General features: G+C 42.3%; 1 protein-coding gene across 1 annotated transcript; it reads right to left on the minus strand.

Annotated features, from left to right (window-relative positions):
* Nucleotides 1-16,740: 16,740 nt before the first annotated feature.
* On the minus strand, nt 16,741-19,210 carry LOC132513897 (doublesex- and mab-3-related transcription factor C2-like). The gene is made up of 4 exons (XM_060138522.1): nt 18,996-19,210; nt 18,757-18,914; nt 17,961-18,097; nt 16,741-16,878 (listed from the first exon to the last, which is right to left on the minus strand). Exons 1-4 carry the CDS (start codon nt 19,208-19,210, stop codon nt 16,741-16,743), a joined length of 648 nt encoding a protein of 215 aa, XP_059994505.1.
* Nucleotides 19,211-22,814: the final 3,604 nt, after the last annotated feature.

The following is a 22,814-nucleotide window of genomic DNA, read 5'->3' on the forward strand; positions in this document are numbered from 1 at the left end:
ATGTTTTATGTCCTGAATGAGTCAAATGATATGCTTGGAGGAGTATGACATCATTGTAATGTCACACCTATGCTCTTGGAGAAAATTGGATGTAGTTAATATCTTGCACTCTGGTATGCAGAACGATGGCTCCCCCCACAAAATGACCATGCCCTAATCCCTAGAAACTGTGAATATGTTATCTTGCATGACAAAAGGGTCAGATATGGGGATATATGTATATGTATGGCTGATTCACTTTGTTATAAAGCAGAAACTAACACACCATTGTAAACAATTATACTCCAATAAAAATGTTAAAAAAATTACTGTTAATTAAGGAACACCAGACATCTCAAAAAAAGGGGGGGATTTGCAGGTGTGATACAAGTTACAGATATTGAGATAAGGAGGTTATCCTGGTTTATCCGTTTAGTAGGCTCAGTGTAATCACAAAGTGTTTATAAGTAAAAGAGGGACGTAGGAGACTCAGAGTCAGAAAAGTTGTAATAATAGAAGCAGTGTTTGAAGTGATGCTATTTCTGATTTTAAGATGGAAGGGGGCCATGAGCCAAGGAATGTGGGCTGCCTCTAGAAACTGTAAAAGGCAAAAAAACCAAACCAAAACAAACAAAAAAACCCCCCCGCAGATTATCCCCTAGAAAGAATGCAGCCCTGCTGACATCTTGATTTTAGCCCTGTGAGATACATTTTGGAAATCTGACCACTGTAACTGTAAGGTAATAAAGTGTGTATTGCTTTAAGCCACTAAGTTTATAATAATTTATAATAGCAGTAATGGGAAATTATACACCTGAAAAGATTGTGTATGATGGCAAAGCTGTTGAGGCGTCCATGGATAGCCAGGTAAATTTGTACTGTGTCCCTTTGAAGGTGAATGCAAACTGCAACTGAAAAGCTGTTAAAATAGGCATTGAGCAGAATATATTAGCCAAATCTGTAGCTGCAAATTATTTACCAGTTTTTGATTGGATGGAGTCAGTAGTTTCAATAATATTGGGTGTTGGGACCTTATTAGGTGGGTTGTGGAAATTCACCAAAGTGTACCATTTGTATTTTCCAGGTTTAAGAACAGGGTAAATTGGGCTGTTAAATGGAGAAACAGTGGAGATAATGACTCCTTCTCTAAATAGGTGTTGTATAGTGAATTTCAATCCTGAAGACCCTGCACAGCTAAAAGCATAAGCTTGCCAGCAGATAGCAGCATAACTCAAAAAGCATGCTAGCCAGCAGATAACAGAGCCAGTTAGCAAGCCAAAGTAAGAGGAGAAAGGCCTAGTGGTGATGGTCATCTTCTAGATACCCTTCTCACGGTGTCAATTGTGGTGGTCATCCTGAAGAATCAGGGTGAACCCATTCCATCCAAGACTGGTTTAGATGGTGAGACTGATGATGCCACACATGCATTAAGAGGGTATAAGGAGATTTCTTTTTTTACTCAAACAATGGACTTTCATGGGAGAACAGGGCAGGCTCCCATGTAGGTCTGGAAATGACTTGATGGAGCAAATATAAGAGACTGGTTTTGTGGTAAAAAGGTGAGACTGGGGTGAGGGTCCCCTGCATGGTTTAAACTTCCCACTAGCACAAAAGGAGGGAGCTCCTAGGCTTTCTTAGCACCTTGCCCAGATGAGGAAGAGGAGGAGGTAAGTGTGGAGCTTGAAAGATGTAAGCAGTCAAACATCAGACTCTATTACAGTAAGCATACTATATTTACATCTTAACTTTTGGAAGTCTGACTTATTTGAGATTAGCTTTATTGTATAGGCACATGACCTGCTGGTAGTTGTTTGCTTGGGCTACATGATACTTCCCAATGTAAGTAGTCAAAGGAATTAATTCTACTCATCTAAAATTTATAAGAATATAGATGTGTGTTTGTTTGAGTATGTGTGTGTGTTTCTGCATGTGTGTGTAAAGCTTGACATTCTAGCACAAACAGTGTAAATCATTCCTTCCACACCTTGCTTATAATGGGTCTCCCTAACTTGCTGTACTTGAGTTGACACATTAACAAGTGGTTATAGTTAAACAAGTCATTTGAAAAGAGTAAAATTATTTAATTCAAATCAATATTGTAGAGCCTTTGGCCTTCTGGAGAGGCCCTAGAACCTTGGAATAAAAAGGAGATTCATAGAATCACCACCACCCACTCGACTACTACCCACATCTGTGCTCAGGATTACACAAGTATGTAGTATTTGTGCAAATCTTTCATCAGGGTTTGAACAAGGGAAATAGAAAAGAGGTGCCAACCTGGAAAAGTGGCAGTTAGTCAACCTTGAGAAAAAAGGGAATAAGAAAGACATCTGAGCAAAGAGACTTCTTTTGGCCTATGTGTGAAAAAGGAATGACAGAGAAGGCTCACATAAAGGTAAGTGTATAAATACACTTGTCTTAGTTTGGGCTGTTAGAATAAAATACCATAGAGTAGGTGGCTTAAACAACAGATATTTATTTCTCACAGTTCTGGAGACCAGGAAGTACAAAGTCAAGGTGCTAGCAGACTCAGTGGGTAATACCCCACTTCCTGGCTTCTAGACAGTTTCCTTCTTGAAATATGCTCACATGGTTTCCTTGGTGCATGCATATGGAGAGAGATGGAGAGATCTCTTCTCTCTTCCTCTTCTTACAAGGACACCAATATTATTATGAGGGTCCCAACCCTCATGACCTCATCTAAGCCTAATTACCTCCCAAAGGCTCCATTCCGAATACCATCATATTGGGGATTAGTGAAAGACATGAGCTTGGTGGGGGGATACATTTAGTTCATAACATTTTATACCTGGCTCCCCAAAATTCATGTCCTCACGTATTAAATACTTTCATTCCATCCCAATAGACCCAAAGTCCTAACCCATTCCAGCATCAAGTCTCAAGTCTGAAGTCCAAAGGCTCATCTAAATATTATTTAAATCAAATATAGATGAGACTCAAGGTATGATTCATATTGATGAAAATTCCTCGCCGGCTGTGAACATATGAAACCAAACAAATTACATGCTTCCAAAATGTAATGGTGTCATGAACATAGGATAGACATTTCCACTCCAAAAGGGAGAAACAGGAAAGAAGGAAGGGGTGATAAGTCCCAAGCAAGTCCAAAACCCAGCAAGGCAAATATGATTAGATCTTAAGGCAGGAGAATAATCCTCTTTGGCTCCACCCTTCAGGCCCAATGGGGAGGCAGCATCACACCTACGACTCATTGGGGAACCCTCCCTTCAGCTAGGCAGGACACAGCCCACATGACTCTCTATGAAGGCCCAGCCCATGCTGCAGCTCTCTGTAGTGATCCTGCCCTTTGAAACCAAGGTGGAGACAGCTGTGTACTCTGGGCCTGTGCACTCTGGGCCTGTGGTGGGCGTAGCAGCCCTGATGATATCTGAATTGCCTTTAGGATCCTTCTTCCTTTTTCTTCAGTTCTTGGTGAAGGCCTACTTCCTTACTAACCTTTTTTTTGATTGATTGATTGAAGTATAGTTGATTTACAATATTGTGTTAGTTTCAGGTATACAGCAAAGTGATTCAATTATTCAAAACATATAACTGAATATATATATATGAATGTATATATATATATATATATATATATATATTCTTCTTTTCCCTTATTGTTGCATCACAGTTTATTGCAAGATATTGAATCTAGTTCCCTGTGCTATACAGTAAATCTTGATTGCTTATCTATTTTGTATATGGTAGTGTGCATCTGTCAATACCATACTCCCAGTTTATCCCCCACTTCCCCTTTGGTAACTATAAGTTTGTTTTCTATATCTGTGAGTCTGTTTCGGACAGCCACCTTCTTGATGTGTGTTCACATGGACATTCTTCACTGCGTGTTTGTAGAGAGAAAGAGAGAGAACTTTTCTCTCTTTTTCTTATAAGGGCACTATCAGATTCATGAGGGCTCCATCCTCATTACCTCATATAAACCTGATTATCTCCCAAAGGTCCCACCTCCAAATACTATCACAGTAGAGATTATGGCTTTAATGCATGAATTTGGGGAGGACACAGACATTCAGTACATAACAGTGCCTCGGAACCTAGAATGAGACAGAGGGCGGAACCAAGAGAAGGGAAACCAGGGACAGGGTGAGATGCAATAGGCTTGCTTGTGAGTTTCAGTGATGGGCGCAGGGAGGAGGAAAGTAGGGCTGTCCGATGAGCTATCTGATTCTATCCATATGGTCAATCCTCTTGTGATTCACGTATTAGAATCCCCTTCACCCCCAGCATTGTGGGAGACCCTTATTTATGGGGATCAGTGCGTTGCTACAGCAATAGACAGTAAAAAGATTCCTTCCTCCTTCATTCTAAGAGGGAGAGAATGAAAAAGTGCCTAACCTGCCAGTATGAATCTTCTTGCATAAGCTATCTGTCCACTTTGCCACAGTCATGAGCCTGTCAGATTTTAAAATAACCTCACCTCTAATTTCTACTTGAAGGTTTTAATTATAAATTTAAGCAGCGACACAGGCACTGACTTACCTCCCTGTTTATCAACCAGCAACTCAGAAGAGCACTGTGGTGCAAAGCATCAGCTTTAGAGTTAGACATATCTGAGTTTGAATCCCACTTCAGCTATCTTCCAGCAGTGCACCCTTGTGCAATTTCCTTTAATCTTCCAACCAGAGTTTCTTTATCAGTAAAGTGACAGGTAAAATAAAATGTAGTAGCAGATTTAAAATCCACATTTGAAGCAGCAGAAAAAAACAATGTATCATGTATAAAAAGGAAAAGCATATATTAATGGTGCCAACGAAATTAAACAATCGGTTGCAAAAAGTAGATAGGTGAAAAGGATGACAAGAACAATGATCACAAGGGAGAACAGGGAAAGGGCCCTAGATTAGGGGTGTCCTGAGGAGGATTCACACTTGCTGCAACTGGAGCAATACTCAAAAGTGTAAGTGAGGAACATCTGGCCAAGTCAGAAAAAGTTGTGAGCATGCAGATCAAGAGAACTAAACACATTCTAGGGGGGAAAAAATCAATGAAAGAGACATTCTTGGACATATTAGACACACTTTTAAAAATCTTCATGTGTAACCCTATAGCAAATCAAATGAAAACAGCACCCACAGATTATCTGAATATCATTAAGGATATTTTAGGCAGCAAATAACAAAAAATCACTCAAATTGGCTTAAACCATGAGGAGAGTATTATCTTGAATAATAGGAAGTCCAGAGTTTAGGAAGGATTTAGATTTTGTTGCTCCAGTGGCTTGATGAAATCTTGGAGGACCAGGTTCCTGAAATCCTTCTCCTTTGCTCTCCACCATATCTACCTGGGTTGCAAAGTGACTGCTAGTAGTATTAAGAGGAATATAACGTCCAGCAAGGGATGAAGGCCAGCTTTCAATGTCATCTTTTTTTTAATTAAACTTTTATTTTTAGATAAATGTAGATGCTTTTTTAACATCTTTATTGGAGTATAATTGCTTTACAAAGTTGTGTTAGTTTCTGCTGTATAACAAACTGAATCAGTTTTATGTATACATATATCTCCATACCTCCTCCCTCTTTAGATGCATTTTTAAGAAATAATACAGAATGGTCCTGTATGCATTTTGTCCAATTTACCTCAATAATAACATCTTGACAAACTATAGTACCCTATCACAAGCAGGATATTGGCATTGGTGCAATCCACTGATCTTAAACACATTTTCCTAGTTTTACATCTACTCGTGTATGTGTGTGTGTGCGTGTGCGGTCGTTTCTTTTAGATTTTGCCACATTCGATTTCAATTTTTTAAGTTCATGAGTCCGCTACCACAGTCAAGATACAGGGTATTTCTATTATCACCAGGATACCACAAGTTGCCCTTGTATAGCCACCCTTCCCTGTCCGCCACTCTACCCATAACCCCTGGCAACCACTAATTTGTTCTTCATTTCTATAACTTTGTCATTTTGACTTTCATAACTTCAAGAAAACTATATAAATGAACTCATACAGTATATGATCTTTTCAGACCAGCTTTTACTTTGAGCATAAAGCCCTTAGAAAAATCCAAGTTGTTGTGTATATAAACAGTTCATTCTCTTTTATTGTTGACTAGTATTCCACAGTATGGATATACCACACTTTGTTTACTGTGTCATTTAGCTACCTAGGACATTTTGGTTGTTCCCAATTTTGGGCTATTACAAATAAAGTTACTATAAATAAATGTGCTCAGATTTTTGTGTGAACATGAACTTGCATTTATCTGGGATAAATGCCCAGGAGTGCATTTGCTGGGTCATATGGTAGCTACATGTTCAGTTGTTTTTTGTTTTTTGTTTTAGAAACTGCCAAACTGTTTTCAAGAGTAACTGTTCCATTTTACATTCCTACCAGCAACGTATGAGTAATTCAGCTTCTCTGCTTCCTTGTCAGCATTTGTTGTTGTCACTATTTTTTATTTTAGCCATTCAGAAAGATGTGTAGTGATACCTTATTGTGGTCTTAATTTTCATTTCCCTAATGGCTAATGAACATCTTGTCGTGTGTTTACTTGCCATTTATATATCCTTTTCAGTGAAATGTCTGTTCATGTCCTTTGCCCATTTTCTAATTAGAGGATTTTTTTACTGTCAATGTTGAGGTTTAAAAAAATATGTATTCTAGATACAAGTCCTTTGTCAGATATGTGCTTTGCAAATCTTTTCTCCTAGCATGTAGCTTTCTTTTATCCTCATCACAGAGTCCTTTACGGAGCTGAAGTTTTCTATTTTGATTTTTTATTTTTGCGGTACGTGGGCCTCTCACTGTTGTGGCCTCTCCCGTTGCGGAGCACAGGCTCCGGACGCGCAGGCTCAGCGGCCATGGCTCACGGGCCCAGCCGCTCCGTGGCATGTGGGATCTTCCCGGACCGGGGCACGAACCCGCGTCCCCTGCATCGGCAGGCAGACTCTCAACCACTGCGCCATCAAGGAAGCCCTTCAATTTTGATTTTTAATGTTGAACCAGTCTTGCATTCTGAGTTAACCTTCACTTGTTCATGATGTATTATCCTCTTTTATGTAACAGTAGATTCAATTTGATAGTATTTTGTTAAGGATTTTTGCATTTATGCTAATGAGTAATATTGACCTGTAGTTTTCTTTTAATATCTTTGTGAATTTTAGTATCAAGATAATGCTGGCCTCATAAAATGAGTTAAGATGTGTTCCCTCCTTTATTTTCTTATAAACTTTGTGTATGTTTGGTATTAATTTTTGCTATGTATTGATTGAATTCTCCAGGGAAATTCTGTGCAAAATATCGTGGACTGCCTAAGAACTGTTCTGTGAAGAGAGTTCATAGTTTGCATCAGATTTTGGAAAGAGTTTTTTCTGTGTTCTCCAAATTGTAAATAACTGCTACTCATTTACAGATTTATATGTATAAGTGGCTGACTGTGGCATGTGCTTTTGGCTTGTTAATTCTATCTAGTAAGTAATATACATGTTTACTCTGGAATATGTATTTTGAAAATTCCTAAAACAAATTCTCTGGAGGTCTCCTCCAGGTCTGTGGGAGTTAGGTTCATTCATGCTCCAAATTCTTTCCTCTTTCTTGGAAAATATTATGTTTCAATACCTACCAAGGGCAGCTGAGGAAGGGGAAAATCATCCTAATATGAGAAAGAACAACCTGATGTTGGGGGTGGTGTGCTATGTTGGTGGGGTTCAGTTTAAGGATATATTGGAGATGATTGTAAACTGATTACAATAAAAAGTTTAAGGCCTTTCTCTAGAATCCTGAGACAACTTGTCGCCTAATGGTCCCCTCAAATCACAGCTCATCTGCCTACTATATGATGTGCTGGTATATCTAGAGAGCTAAGGGTTGGGGAGAGATTATTTCTTCCTAACTTCTACATGGAATGGTCATACTCAAGGTGAGAACTGACATCTGTGGGAAAAATAAACACTGTCCACTGGTCACAGTCCTATTCCATCAGTGACTCAGGAACAGGCAGTACTGCCCCTAGATGGTGGAAGTATAGCTTCATAGGGCTAAGTAAAGTGGTAGCTCCTCATGGTTAACTCCCCACCCTCACCAATCCTGACAACCCCATCCCACCTGAGGTTGCTGCCTGTATTGATAGACACTACAAATATGATGAAGCAAAAATAACCAAGCATGCCAGCATTTATTACAAAACAACCAATGGAACAGAAGAGGGGAATGTGGCAGTAGAGGTGTATTTATATCCATTCATGGGTCTGTGTTTGCAGCATGCATGGTTCCAGGCCATGGAATTTTTATGTGTATTATATCCTACAAAGGAAAATGGAAGGTCAGCTGATCTGGGAGAACCTTGAAGTCAGGAGACCTGGGGATTCTCCTGTTTTATCAGAAAGGGGAGACATTTTGGAAGGGAGAAATCAGAGAGTTAGAAGGTGGGGCATAGTTCTCACCCAAAGCATCTTGTGAAGCAGTCCAGGGCTCTCCTGAATGGGGTCTTCCAAGACTCATGGGGAGCAGCAGGTTGGCTTGACAAGCCACTGACTTGAGATTTGTTCTCAATAATATCAATCAAAACAACAAAGGCCACGGGTTCCTCATCTGGGTCATTGACAGCCTGCAGAAAGAAAGGAAATATCATCACTCTAGTAGTCCCTATAAGCCCTATCATTTGTTTCTTCACACAGCCCTGGGGAAGACTCCCAGGGTTCTTCCTTAAGTGATGTCCCAATGCATATACAGGGCATGGTTTAGGGTTGAAGTCTGTGGTGGGCATTAAGATATGAACATCTGTCCCCTCCTTAACCCCCCCATTAGATCCTCGAGCTAGGAGACCCTTTTCACCCCACTCTGTTTGAGCTTGGGTTGCTTTTATTTGGAAATTATCTTCAGAAACACAGTCTGACAAGTAGGTGAACCCATTAAGTCTAAATCTCCTAAATGATATAATTGCTGCATTTAATAGCTTCATCCTACTTCTACACTCCTAAGTGAACAGGAAAAGTCCTCATGCCATTTCCATTAGCTCAGAAACAAATAAGGAGAAACATTAATTTCTATATTTGTCTTTATTAAAATAGAAAAAAGTTTTGTGACAATTGTAGGATCTGCCCCAACAAATTGAATAATGCTGTGATAAAATAAACCTTTGTTAGAGAGTGTTCAGCTAGGCAATTCAGAGCTCTTTGAATGATCCAAGATGTCACTGCCAGATGTAGACAACCCTTCTTATACGTGCTCCTTCATTTGCCAACAAATGTTTATTGAGTGCTTACCATGTGGCAGTCTGTCATTGTGAAAGTCAAAAGGCTGCTCCTATTGTATACATTAAAATGTCTTAGATAATTGGGAGGATTGAACATTTTTCCTCTGTTTACTGAATTTCTTCTTTTATCAATTGTCTATTCTTTCCATTTTCCCTTCCTGGGCAGTAGTAAATATCTTTTTTTTTCACTTCATTTATAATGTTGCATACACCAGACCACATCTGTCTAAATGCTTATTTACCATTCAGTCTTGTCTGGTTCGGCTGCTATTCTCTGATTCACTTAAGGTGTCTTTTGGACAGTGACTGCACTGGCACTGTTGATCTTGCCCTATCAGGCTGTCCTTTCTCTCTGTTCCATTCCTTTCTGTTCACACAGTGACTCGCCACAATTTTAGAAACGTATTTAGCCAGATCCCAAGGTTCATCTTGTACTTAAACAATGACATGCCACATTTCTTCAACAAGAAAAATTAAAGGGGAAAGATGGAAAACCAATCAATTCAGTTCTTTCTTTTATCCACTGTTAGTATAAGTACAAAACTCAGGTTACACAACATGAAATGAAAAAATACCATGAATAAAAATACTAAAACATCTTATCCTAAGTTTAAAGACAAAGGGCTCAGTTCATTGTGCTCTTCGGTCCCCTTATTTTAACCTGTAGTTGTATACCTTGGAGGCCCATGAATTGCGTGGATGTCTTCCACCTCCAGCTCCTGAAACACAAGACACTGATTAAGAAAGCCTTTTCCTTTAATCCCTGTACTTTGATTTTTGCTCAGTTTTATGTCCTATGTTGTAGTTGAACCCTTGGAAATCAAGAAAATGAAGAGGCACAAAGTATAATGATGAGTCTACTAGACAGAACATTGGTGCCAAAGTCAAGAGATCTGAGTTCCCAGGGTGTTGCCAATCATGAACAGCACCTTGAATAGATCAATATCACATCATCTGGCCCTTGCAACCCGAGAAAAACTGGGTTGCCATACTCACACTGCCATATGTAAACATGCATTCATCTTGACACAAGGCCTGTGAGTAGAAGCTAAATACAAGAAACAGTAGCAACGTCACACAAGTATTAGCAAAATGATAAATAAGACATTTTCAATCACTGGGGAGAATAAGCATTATTTCAGTAAATAGTTTTGTAACCACTGTTTAACTATATGGGAAAAATCAAGGTGACTCCCAAAGCGATGAGACAAACCTGAATCCAAATATCGTTTAATAATTAAAATCTCAGTTTTCATGGATACACAGCAGAAAGAAGAGAAGAAACTATCAGTATCTTAGCAATGATTTATTTTTGGTGTGCGTTGGTGAAGAACAGATCATTTGTGTCTTCCTATTTAAACTTTCCTGTGTTTTTAAATAAAAGGAAAAATGGAATTTTAACATCTTTGATAGGTGAAATAAAGGTAATTAAAAAATTTTAAGCATATTTTCCAGTTTTGTAAAGAATTACCATTTCTTGCCTTCTTGACAGACAAGGAGAATTTTTGCTAAACCCTGGACACTAGAGAAAAAAATATAGGTAATTAAATAAAAATCACTTGAATTCCACTGTTCAATAGTATCACTACTAACATTCTCTATTGCCTCGTTGCATCTCTGCATTGTGTGTGGGAGAGGTCGGGGGGTATGTATAGTAAGATTTATTTTTTTTCAGTTTCTAGTTTATTATTTTCATTGCTCTAACATCTTCCATTTTATTTTTGTTAAAGTGCTTGTTCTTTTAAATTGTTATTCCCCATTAAATAATAAAGTATAAGAGGTTATGCGTTTGCCTCCATATAAATTTGCCATGTCTTCTACATTTTAATGGAACGAGTTCTTATTTTTTTAATGTTCTCAATATTCTTTACCGGTAGCTTTGGATTTCTTTTAACCAAACAATATTTAGGACATGTTTCTTTCCCATTTTACACAATGGTGAGCCTTTTTCTTTAAACTGTTGTCATTAAATTACAGCTTTATTATTGATACATTGTAGACAGAGAATATGACTTTTACCATCTCCACCCAGGCTTAGTTGAGGTTTTGTGTCCTAGTAGTTGATTCGTTTTTGTTTCATGCATTTTTTTTGAATTTTATTTTATTTATTGTTTTTATACAGCAGGTCCTTATTAGTCATCAATTATATACACATCAGTGTATACATGTCAATCCCAATTGCCCAATTCAATGTATAGTAAGATTTTATACATTGAGATCTCAATGCATATATAACATAAAAATCATTTTATAAGGTGCTTTGCAAGTATACTTCATTTACATGCTCTCCTCCAGACAAATCAACTCCCTTTTGTGATACAATGCCATGTACTAATCAATGAATTTGGTAAAGTTGCAGGATACAAAATTAATGTATAGAAATCTCTTTCATTCCTATACGCTAATGATGAAAAATCTGAAAGTGAAATCAAGAAAACACTCCTATTCACAACTGCATCAAAAAGAATACAATATCTAGGAGTAAACCTACCTAAGGAGACAAAAGACCTGTATGAAGAAAATTATAAGACACTAATAAAAGAATTTAAAAATGATACAAATAGATGCAGAGATATACCATGTTCTTGGATTGGAAGAATCAACATTGTGAAAGTGACTCTACTATCCAAAGCAATCTACAGATTCAATGCAATCCCTATAAAACTAACACTGGCGTTTTTCACAGAACTAGAACAAAAAATTTCACAATTTGTACGGAAACACAAAAGGACAGCCTCTTTAATAAGTTGTGCTGGGAAATTGGACAGGTACATGTAAAAATATGAGATTAGAACACTCCCTAACACCATACACAAAAATAAGCTCAAAATGGATTAAAGACCTAAATGTAAGGCCAGAAACTATCAAACTCTTAGAGGAAAACATAGGCAGAACACTCTATGACATAAATCACATCAAGTTCCTTATTGACCCACCTACTAGAGAAATGGAAATAAAAACAAAAATAAACAAATGGGAACCAATGAAACTGCAAAGCTTTTGCACAGCAAAGGAAACCATAAACCAGATCAAAAGACAGCCCTCAGAATGGGAGAAAATATTTTCAAATGAAGCAAATGACAAAGGATTAATCTCCAAAATTTACAAGCAGCTCATGCAGCTCAATAACAAAAAACAAACAACCCAATCCAAAAATGGGCAGAAGGCCTAAATAGGCATTTCTCCAAAGAAGATATACAGATTGCCAACAAACACATGAAAGAATGCTCAACAGCATCATTAATCATTAGAGAACTGCAAATCAAAACTACCATGAGGTATCATCTCACACCAGTCAGAGTGGACATCATCAAAAATCTAGAAAGAATAAATGCGGGAGAGGGTGTGGAGAAAAGGGAACACTCTTGCACTGCTGGTGGGACTGTGAATTGGTACAGCCACTATGGAGAACAGTATGGAGGTTCCTTAAAATACTACAAATAGAACAACCATATGACCCAGCCATCCCACTACTGGACATATACCCTGAGAAAACCATAATTCAAAAAGAGTCATGTACCAAAATGTTTATTGCAGTTCTATGTACAATAGCCAGGAGATGCAAGCAACCTAAGTGTCCATCATTGGAAGAATGGATAAAGAAGATGTGGCACATGAATGAAATGGAATATTACTCAGCTATAGAAAGAAACGAAATTGGGTTATTTGTAGTGAGGTGGATAGACCTAGAGTCTGTCATACAGAGTGAAGTAAGTCCGAAGAGAAAGACAAATACCGTATGCTAACACATATATATGGAATCTAAGGGGAAAAAATTGTCATAAAGAACCTAGGGGTAAGATGGGAATAAAGATACAGACCTACTAGAGAATGGACTTGGGGATATGGGTAGGGGGAAGGGTAAGCTGTGACAAAGTGAGAGAGTGGCATGGACATATATACACTACCAAACATAAAATAGGTATCTAGTCGGAAGCGGCCGCATAGTACAGGGAGATCAGCTCGGTGCTTTGTGACCACCTGCAGGGGTGGGATAGGGAGGGTAGGAGGGAGGGAGAAGCAAGAGGGAAGAAATATGGGAACATATGTTTATGTATAACTGATTCAGTTTGTTATAAAGCAGGAACTAACACACCGTTGTAAAGCAATTATGCTCCATTAAAGATTTTTTAAAAATCAATAACGAATACTCTCCCCTCACTTTAGTCTGTTCTTGGTCAGAAAGCAGTGGTAGCAGCCCTATCAAGCCCTGCAGTGTTAGTGTGACCTATTTTGGAAGAGGTGCCTCTCTGGGCAAGAGCCGAAAGCAGTGGAGTGCTGGAGGGTACCCTTACTGGAACATAAGAGGCGACTATCACATTGTCGGGAATTTTGTGAGCCAACTTTTAAACACAGCTGTCATTAAAACTAAATCGTATACAGTAACAATTACATTACATACATTATATTGAAAACGAACATAATACATGATCAAAAGTCATCGACTCCTAATATTTTCCTACATTTTTCTATTAGCTATGCTCTTGAGATTGTGCTTATTTATTGTAACTGAATGATGGAAATGCATCTCTTCCCAACTCTGCATCAAAGGCCATCAAGTTGGTAGCTTGAAATCGGCAAATGCTACAACACAGTGCGATTCTTCCAACCCTCGTCCTCCCCCACAGAGCCTGTTGTTAAACATTTACCTGCATGGCACTGGTTGAGATTGATCCACTCTGCAGATACCCTGGTGTGGTGGATATCCTCAGATCCAACCAGTGTTGTTATATACCATACCAGAGTCAAGGGCTAACTCACAACTGTTATGTAAAGTGATATTTTAAACCTGCGACCAAAGGATGGTTCACGAAAGATGTTTAACGTCTACCATTTATAACAATGTCCTAAGACGCCCATACTATGCCATTAAGAGACTTTTAAAAGAGGTATAGCTCAACACGTGTCGGGGTGTGGTGGGGGTGGGTGGGCAGGATCATGAACATCAGCAGAGGACTGAGAAACAAGTGCAGGTAGATCTGATCAATTCCTATAGATTGTTACTTTGAGTATGAAATAAAGGGATGATTCTTGAAAGACCCTTCTGACTGGGCGTCTGTGGCTTGAAGCTTTGAACTTCTCACTCGACACTTTGTAAAAAAGTAAATTTATTAGCTAATTTAGGGCAAGGCAAAGAGAAGGGAGTCTCCACCCATCTTTGGCTAAACATTTCCCTTCAAACACTTGTGCAACTCTTTGAGCGCATTTCCTCATATGTAAAAGGGTGATAATAATGCTTAGCTTACAGAGCTGTTGTGAGGTTCTATGTGCTTAGCATACGGTGAACACAGAATAACGAAATGATAATGATTCTTCCTTGTATTTCCTGGGTCCTTCAAAAGTAGTCCCCAGGTCTAATTCATCTCCCCTCTTTGATTCTTCTTGTCCTGATTGGCTTCAGTTTCCCCCCACTGTAAAATACATATTGGACTAGAATCAAACTGGCATTCCATTGGCCAAAGTTGGCCTGCTGGGATGTGTTGTTTGGCCCATGTAAAGGGCTTAAAGAGGAAACCAGAGCCAACATTTGAAAATTGAGATATTTTACATAGAAATCTAGAATTTCATCTTCTCTTGAAAAATCAGGAGATGGGGCAACAATGAGCCCACATTCCTGCATGGCAACAATTGGCTAGAGCCAAGTGACAGCTGCCCCCTTAGGTAGAGCATGCACTGTCAATTGGCCAGACCCCATCTGGCCTGCTCTACTCATTTATATAATCTGCTTGATTCTGCAGACATCTCAATTTGTGGCCCTCTGGACAACTGGAAGCAGTCTATGCCAGGAAAGGCGTAGGCACTTACTTGCTGAATGAATAAATCTCCTACGCTTTTCTTTTTTTCTACCATTTTCTTATCTAGCCATGTTAAGAAATCCCAGTTATTGAGTAAAGAGCTTCTCCCTTTGAAAAGTGAATTGAACGAGTCTGTTAGAGTCAGGAGAGTCTAAGTTATACTGTGGTAACAAACAACTCCTATATCTCAGTGCCTTACAACAAGGGTTTATTATTTGCTCTCACACACAAACCTAGACACAAAATGAAAACATCCTCAGATTTTCACATGCATGGATAAGTATATGAGCGTGTCAGTATGTTCACAATCACGAATCCAATAAAACCTCTGGCAGATGAACATATGGACTCACACAGAACCCTATTTAGAGACTGATCAGCTTAGATTGTACAACCCTGTTTTCATAAGAGACATTAAAAGGCCCTGGGATCCAAGAAAGTAAAGGATGGAGGTACAAGAATATCCATCCTCAGTCAAGGAATTGCCCCGTATAAAAAAACGGGTCTGAAAGCTTATATAAGCGCCTAAGGGCTTAGAAAAAGACGTTAAGAATTTTGGACATTAAGCATTTTGCAAATGCATACATAGGCAGTATTTTAGTGAGTTCTCCCCCTCTGGGCTTCTAGCTCAAGGGGGAGATGCACCCCAGGTGTCCATTAGGCAGAGAAACAGAGCTGGCTGGCGCAGGCCCAAGAGAGGGGTTAGGAGGCTGAAGTCCTCTATCTCCAGCAGGAGCTGTATACACAAAGAACGGGGTCAGGGTCAGGTCACACCCACTTTCCCTCCTGGCTCTCCCCTCTTTTTTGTTCCACCCAATCAAGGCTTTGTCACCTGGACTGTATTGCACAGAACTCTTCCTTGCTGGTTTGCCCACCTCAAGTCCTGCCTCCTCCAAACCCTCCATCACAGCCACCACATTTCTTTTTGTCAAGCCCAGTGTCTCTGAATATGCTCCTCCCTAGTTCAGACATTCCCTGGCTCCTCATCACCCACAGTGGCTGATCTAACCTCCTAAGCCTGGCATGCCAGACCTCCGTGACTGGTAGCCTCTCCACCCTCATCCCCTCTGTTCCAGCAGTTCCTTCAGGGTGGCTACTTCACTCACACTCCATACCGAATGCACCATTTTGGTCTGGTCGTGCCCAGCCTTCCCTCTCAGCCTCCCCAGGTGTCTATCTCGCCTCCAGTCCTTCCTCCCCAGGCTCATCAGTGAGATACAGCCGCAAAACACGACTTGTGAAGGCATCCATGCTCCACCTTGAGACTGGAAGCTCCCTGAAGGCAGGAACCAGATCTCCTTCTGCACTAGGCTCTTGCCACCTATGTATGTCCTCCCCAGGTCACAGCAGACTTCAGGGGTCTGGATAGAAAGTCCTGGGCCGGGAGTCAGGAGACCTGGTTCTTCCACTTGATATGCTGCATGCCCTAGGGTAGGTCCCTGCTACTCTTAGGGACTTGGTTTCCTTATTTCTTGACATCAGGGCACTGGACATTTGGTGTTGAGCACAATGCTCCATAAACCGATGATTCACTGAACAACCATGTACTGCCACTTCAAGAGTCAGACTGAGGAGCTTGGCTGCCTGGGCCCAAAGAGGTTCAACCCCCAACCCCCCTCCTACTCTGACTTCCCAGTCAGGCCCTGCTTAACACAACCGCCTCCCATTTCCCAACTATCCCCAACCCCATGTTCTCCTTTCAAAGACCAGGCTACCTGGTGCAACTCAGGGCTGGAGCACAGAGATGGAGCCAGAAGGGGCCTGGGAAGATTCTCTCAGAGCCAGCAGAGCCTCGGCCGCTTCCAGTTTTCGCTGCCACTCTGAGGAGGCAGAAACCGAGACCTGGTCAGAAGCTTTGGGAGCCTGCAAAGCAAAGGATGTGAGAGAATGGGAGCTGGGAACCCACACCTCCCCCGTGCCCCTTCAGTCCCCAGCTACCCTGAGGCCTTCTGCTCTTCTCCTTCACTAAGCTTGGCCCCTGCCAGGGTTCTGGACCCCACAATTTCCCCAGAATCCGTGGCTGCAGTAGAAGGGGGTTAAGGGTGGCACAGGGCTGGAGGATCAGAGTTGAGCATCTAGGAACAAGGAAAGGAGAAGCCAGGGGATTTACCCCTCTGGCAGGCACATACTACCAGTAGAGAGAGAGGAGCAAGGATTTTGCAATATCTGCATGTGGGAGTCTGAATGCCAGCTGGCCATTAGTCGTTGTGGCTTGGACAAGTCCGTTCCCCTGCTTGGACTGTCTTCTTTTCTGTACCTTTCTTTTTCTATATCTTTCCTGAGACACTAATTCCTCCCAGCTTTTTCAAAACTCCCAAGGCAACAGTAAAGATTATGGGAAGTCAGAGGTGTCTGTGTTTTAATCTTCAAGGCACCTGGAGTGACGTGATTACTGTCCCTGTCCAAGGACTGGTTCTTGCCTCCATATTCCCCAATCAAGTTTCCCAAGGCACTTGAAGGGCCAGCTTGGCTCATCTCCAGGAACTTTTCTCTGACGGTTATTAGACTCTCGCCTGGGTGAGATGGTGGGCCTCACCATCATGGCCCCCCTTCTCAGCAGGAGCTTCTATCCCATCGATTTGTTTCATGTGGAATAACAGCCTCCAGTTGTCAAAGGCCTGCTATGTGGCAGGCCTTGTGCTAGTCCTCTTGTCAATGTTATAGGTGTAGAATATTGTCCCCTCTCAGTACACTGATAGGAAAATAGAGGCTCAGAGATGTAAAGTTACTTTTCCAAAGTCTCACAAATTGGAAATGGCAAATCTGGGAGAGCTCTGTCGTTGCCCCATAGTCTGAGATGCCACCTTCTCCTCCTCCTCCTCCTCCTCCACTTGCACCGCACTGCCTTCACTTCCTCTTTCTTGCTGCCATGGCCTTAACCAGAAGGTTGGGCACTCAATAACAAAATATACAACTAGCTCCATGGTCCTTCTCACTCTACTCACCTGCTGGGCAGGGCAGGGGGTCTGTGTGTCTTCCTGGAAAGAGAAATTGTTAGTTGCTTCTTCAAGGGTGCTGGAGTCCAGGACAGAGACAAAGATTCCGAGGCCAGACCGATCAGCAGAGCTCCTTGGGAGCTTGCCTGCAGGAGCAGAGAGCACAGGTTGGAGTCAGGGACCAAGCCGGCCATGGAAAGGAGATGTGGGCATGTTTTAGGACAACAATAGGAGCCCAGGATGTCAGAGTTGGGAAGACCTTGAAGACCAGCTAGTCCTACTCTTCTTTTTGGGACTGGGGACTATGAGACCCAGAGAGAAGTATTTTCCCCCCCAGGGTCATATGGCAAGTTGCAGTAGGGTTAGAGATGGTACCCAGGTCTTCAGGACACAGGAAGGGGTCTGGGCAGTGGCTGAGGTGGAAGCTTCCCACACTGGCCCCAGACTCCTCCCCAGGGGTTGCACAGGGGTGGGCCTCAAGCTGATGTTCTCCTTCCCAACTGTGAGAGACTGGGGACAGCTTAGGTGAGCCTTTCTCCCTGACCGTCTCCCCCCGACTCTACCTCCCACCCAATCTGAGGCCTCATCCCACTGTGGACCTTTTTGACTGCACCCCCCCCCAGATGTCTCCAGCCCACCAACACTTGGTAGATAATATTGATGAGGTTTTATAGTTGGGGAAGCTAAGGCCCAAGGAGTAACTTGCCCAAAGCCACATCGAAATTGGGTGGTAGGACTGGTGACAGAACTACTCATGCTCCCTACACCCAAAACTCAGACACCCTCCCTGGCCAGAGATACTCACTGGGGACTCCTGCTTGAATGGCCAACTTGTTGACATGACTGTGAGCTTTGGGAGAGGTGGTCCCACTCCTTATCAGTCCTTCAGTCAGGTGCCTCTTTCGGAGTGGCCCCTGCTCCGACTTCAAGGTACTCTCAGCAGGCAAGATGCTGCAGTGTTCCCTAAAGTGGGGGATTGCAGGTCTAAAGTCAGTCACCTTTAGAGGAGCCCACTCCCCTCCCCTTGTCAGACACCATACTCACGAGAAGAGGGCACACTTGTGACACTCGCAGACCTTGAAGAGGCAGTAGTGCTCCTGGTCCTTGACTTGGGCAGTGATGCCGTGTTTGTGGCAGCGGGCTCTGCGACGTTTAGCTCTTCTGGGGCCAGGTTCAATCCCCCATGGGGCTCCGGTCTCAAGTCCAGTGGTGGAGTCAGGGGGGCCGCAGGGCACAGCAGGCATTTCATTGGGATCCATGGTTCTAGAGCAAGGAGTGGAGGTCAGGGTGGCCACATGATCCCCTACCCACAACGTACTTCCTCTGCCCTTGGAAAGCCCCATCTGAGGCGGCTGGATTCTTCTCCACCCAGCTCACCGTTGAAATGAGATTGTACCCTCCCTTCTTACTTCGTGTAGCCTCCTTCCCAGGGCGCTCCACTCACGCATAGGCAGGTTGCAAGAAACTCTGGGCATGGGTCCTGTATATTTTCAATCCAATTACTAGTCTCTCTGCCTACCTTCACTCCACATAGACACCCTTCACAGGCATGCACATGCACTCTCACGCCCCCTTCAACAATTACTACTTCCCTTTCTCATGTATCATCTTGTATTCTGCTATGCCCAGCTATTATTCCTGGCATCCACTTCCACAATTGTCTTCCTAACTTCCTGCATTCATTCACTCCCTGCTCATGATTCTATGCCCCTCTACATTCAATTCTATTATTAGTCTCCTGTATGCCCTACATTCAATCTTCCTCTTACCTTCCATTCCGATTTTTTTTCTTGCACCCCATCGAAATCTTAATTATTCTCTTGCTCCCTCTTTAAACTGACACCCCTTTGCATCTCATGAAATCATATTCTGCTGGATCTCAAGCCCCTGTTTCAATCATTATTTTCATTAATTCCCTCAATTATTTATCAAGTAGATGTTTGTTGATCCCCCCCTAGTGAATGCCAGACCCTGATCTAGTCAAAAGCCAACTCCTCACTACACTAATTGTTCTCTTGCACCAACACACCCTCTCTGCTTTCATGCAAACCCGTGCATTCCCTCCACAGCCTCCCAACAATCTTCCATGCTCCTCTCCAAACTTCAACAATTATGCTTGGGCTTCCCTGGTGGCGCAGGGGTTGAGAGTCCGCCTGCCGATGCAGGGGACACGGGTTCGTGCCCCAGTCCGGGAAGATCCCACATGCCACGGAGCGGCTGGGCCCGTGAGCCATGGCCGCTGAGCCTGCGCATCGGGAGCCTGTGCTCCGCAACAGGAGAGGTCACAACAGTGAGAGGCCCACATACCGCAAACAAACAAACAAACAAAAAAACCAATCACGCTTGAGCACACCTTCCCCTCCTCCCGCACCCAGAGTGCACCACCTCCTCTCAGGCTGCCAGACCATTCCCTGCCACACCCACCTCAGAATCAAAGGGTGGGGCATAAGCCCTGCCCCAGGGGCCAGAGGCCAGGTGTCAGGAGGCCTCAGCAAGCGGTCGTCCGTCCCACAGGACTTCAGCCAAGGGGGCTGGGGTTGGGTGTGGAGTGGGAGGTGGGGGTGGGGTGGGGGTGGGGCGGGGCGGGACATGAGGTACCCGGCTGAGATGGAGGAGAGGAGAAGGGGTTGGGGATCCATAGCAGGAGGGAGGGAGGAAAGAAGAGGTGTGGAGAATGAGGGTCCTATTCCTGATGCCAGTCTGTGGTTACCCCAGCCTCCACCAGGTCAGAATCAATCTGCTGGGACAGGAGACCTGAAGGAAGCCTCAGCTCTCGCTCCCTTTCCCGCTCTGCCTTCAAAGGCCAATGAGCTTCCAGCTCTGCCTTTCACCTCCCACTGCTATGGCCAGCGACCAATGAGCTTCAAGCTCATCCAAAGGTCACTGACCAAAGTCCCACCCCACTCGTCGCTTCCCTCCCAGTTCTCCTCTCGCTGGCTTTATTGGGCGGCCGGCCATTTAACTCCGGAAGTGAAGTAGAGCTTTGTGCTCTCCAGACCTCGTTTCCCGAACTGTTCTCTCTTTGGATGTGAAATATTGTACACGCATGCCTTTTAAACACACGTCCTTGGTATTCTGTAACTTTTACAAAATTCAGCGTGTGTTTCTAAGGTCGCTCCGTATTCCTATGTCAGGGATTCTCAGGCAGGGGTTCGTAATTCACAGTCAGATTTTGCATCTCCAGGGAACATTTGGCACTGTCTGGAGTCATTTTGGTCTTTATTCGTGTGTCTCTGTTTCTGAATTCCCTGTTCTGTTCCACAGATAAATTGGTCTATTCCCGTGCCAGTACTACACTGTGTTAATTTTTATCTCTTGGTAAGACATTTTGATCTCTGGTAGGACAAGTCTTCACACCTTATTCATCATCTCTAGGCTTATCTTTACTATTCTTCGCCTTTTGCCCTTCCTAAATTCTAAAATATAAATGTTAGGATCAGCATGACATGTTTCCTGAAAACTCATTTGCGGTAGATTTGGATTGCATTTTCATTGAATCTGTGGATCAGTTAAGAGAGAATTGGCTATCTTTATGATATCCAGCCTTCCTAGTCACCAACATGGGATGGCTCTCTATTTTTGTGGGTCTTCTTTAATGTTGGAATCTCTCAGCTTAGTATTTAGCTTTACCTTTTGTACCTTCAGATCTTGTACATCCTTTATTGCATTTATCCCAAGAACTCTGGAATGTTGTTGCTCTGGTGCTTGATATCTGGTTAAAATGACATTTTCTATCTGTATCTGATTTCTAGAATTCCACTTGGCTTTTTAAAAAATATGTTGATCTCGGGGGCTTCCCTGGTGGCGCAGTGGTTGGGAGTCTGCCTGCTGGGGCACGGGACATGGGTTCGTGCCCCGGTCCGGGAGGATCCCACCTGCCGCAGATCGGCTGGGCCCGTGGGCCATGGCCGCTGGGCTGCGTGTCCGGAGCCTGTGCTCCGCGGCAGGAGAGGCCACAGCAGTGGGAGGCCCAAGTACTGGAAAAAAAAATCGATCTATCTATATCTATATATTTATATACTGTTCTCAAAGTCAGCCACCATGTTAAACTCTGTGATATCTAATCATGTGCCTATAAGTGGTGCACAGTTTTCTGTGAATCTATGAGTAACAGAAGTAAGGTAATCAACTTACATGTTTCTTACTGGCTGGCTAGGACATCCACTACAAGGTAAAATAGAAACGGCAAAATTGGGCATCTTTGGGTTATTCCTAATATTAAACAGAATGATGCCAACATTTCCATATTAAAATGGGCTTGCTGTGTTTCATTGTTTGCTTTAATTCTTCAATTCTTTCTCTGTTTCTCCTTTCTTCCTTTCTTTCTTTCCTTCCTTCTCTCTTTTGTTTCTTCCGTTCTCTCTCTCTTTTCTCATTCTTTCTTTCTTTCCCTTTATCAGATTAAGGAATATCTCTTGTATTTCTAGCTTAATAAGATTGTCTTAAAAATCATGAATAGATATAGGATTATACTTTTTTGGCCTCCACTGAAATGATCAAGACTCTAATCATTTAATCTGTTAACACAGTGAGGGTTATTTATAAGATTTTTTTTTTCGAAATCTTTAGTGAAGTACACATCTTAGTGAGTTTCCAAAAACTAAACATAAACATCCAGTTAGCACCTGGAGCAAACAGCAGAATATATTAGCAACACACAAACCTCTCTCATGCCCCCTTCCATCTATAGTTTTTCTAATGTTAAACCAGATTTGCTCTCCTAGGATAGATGTAACTTAGTTATGGCGTATCATCTTTTGTGTACACTGGTGGGCTCAGTTTGCTAAAGTTTTGCTTAGAATTTTTTGTGTCTTCGGTTCACGAGGAAGATTGACTTGATGTTTCATTCCTCGTATCATCTTT

Source organism: Lagenorhynchus albirostris, chromosome X (genome assembly GCF_949774975.1).
Source record: "Lagenorhynchus albirostris chromosome X, mLagAlb1.1, whole genome shotgun sequence".
Classification (NCBI taxonomy): Eukaryota; Metazoa; Chordata; class Mammalia; order Artiodactyla; family Delphinidae; genus Lagenorhynchus; species Lagenorhynchus albirostris.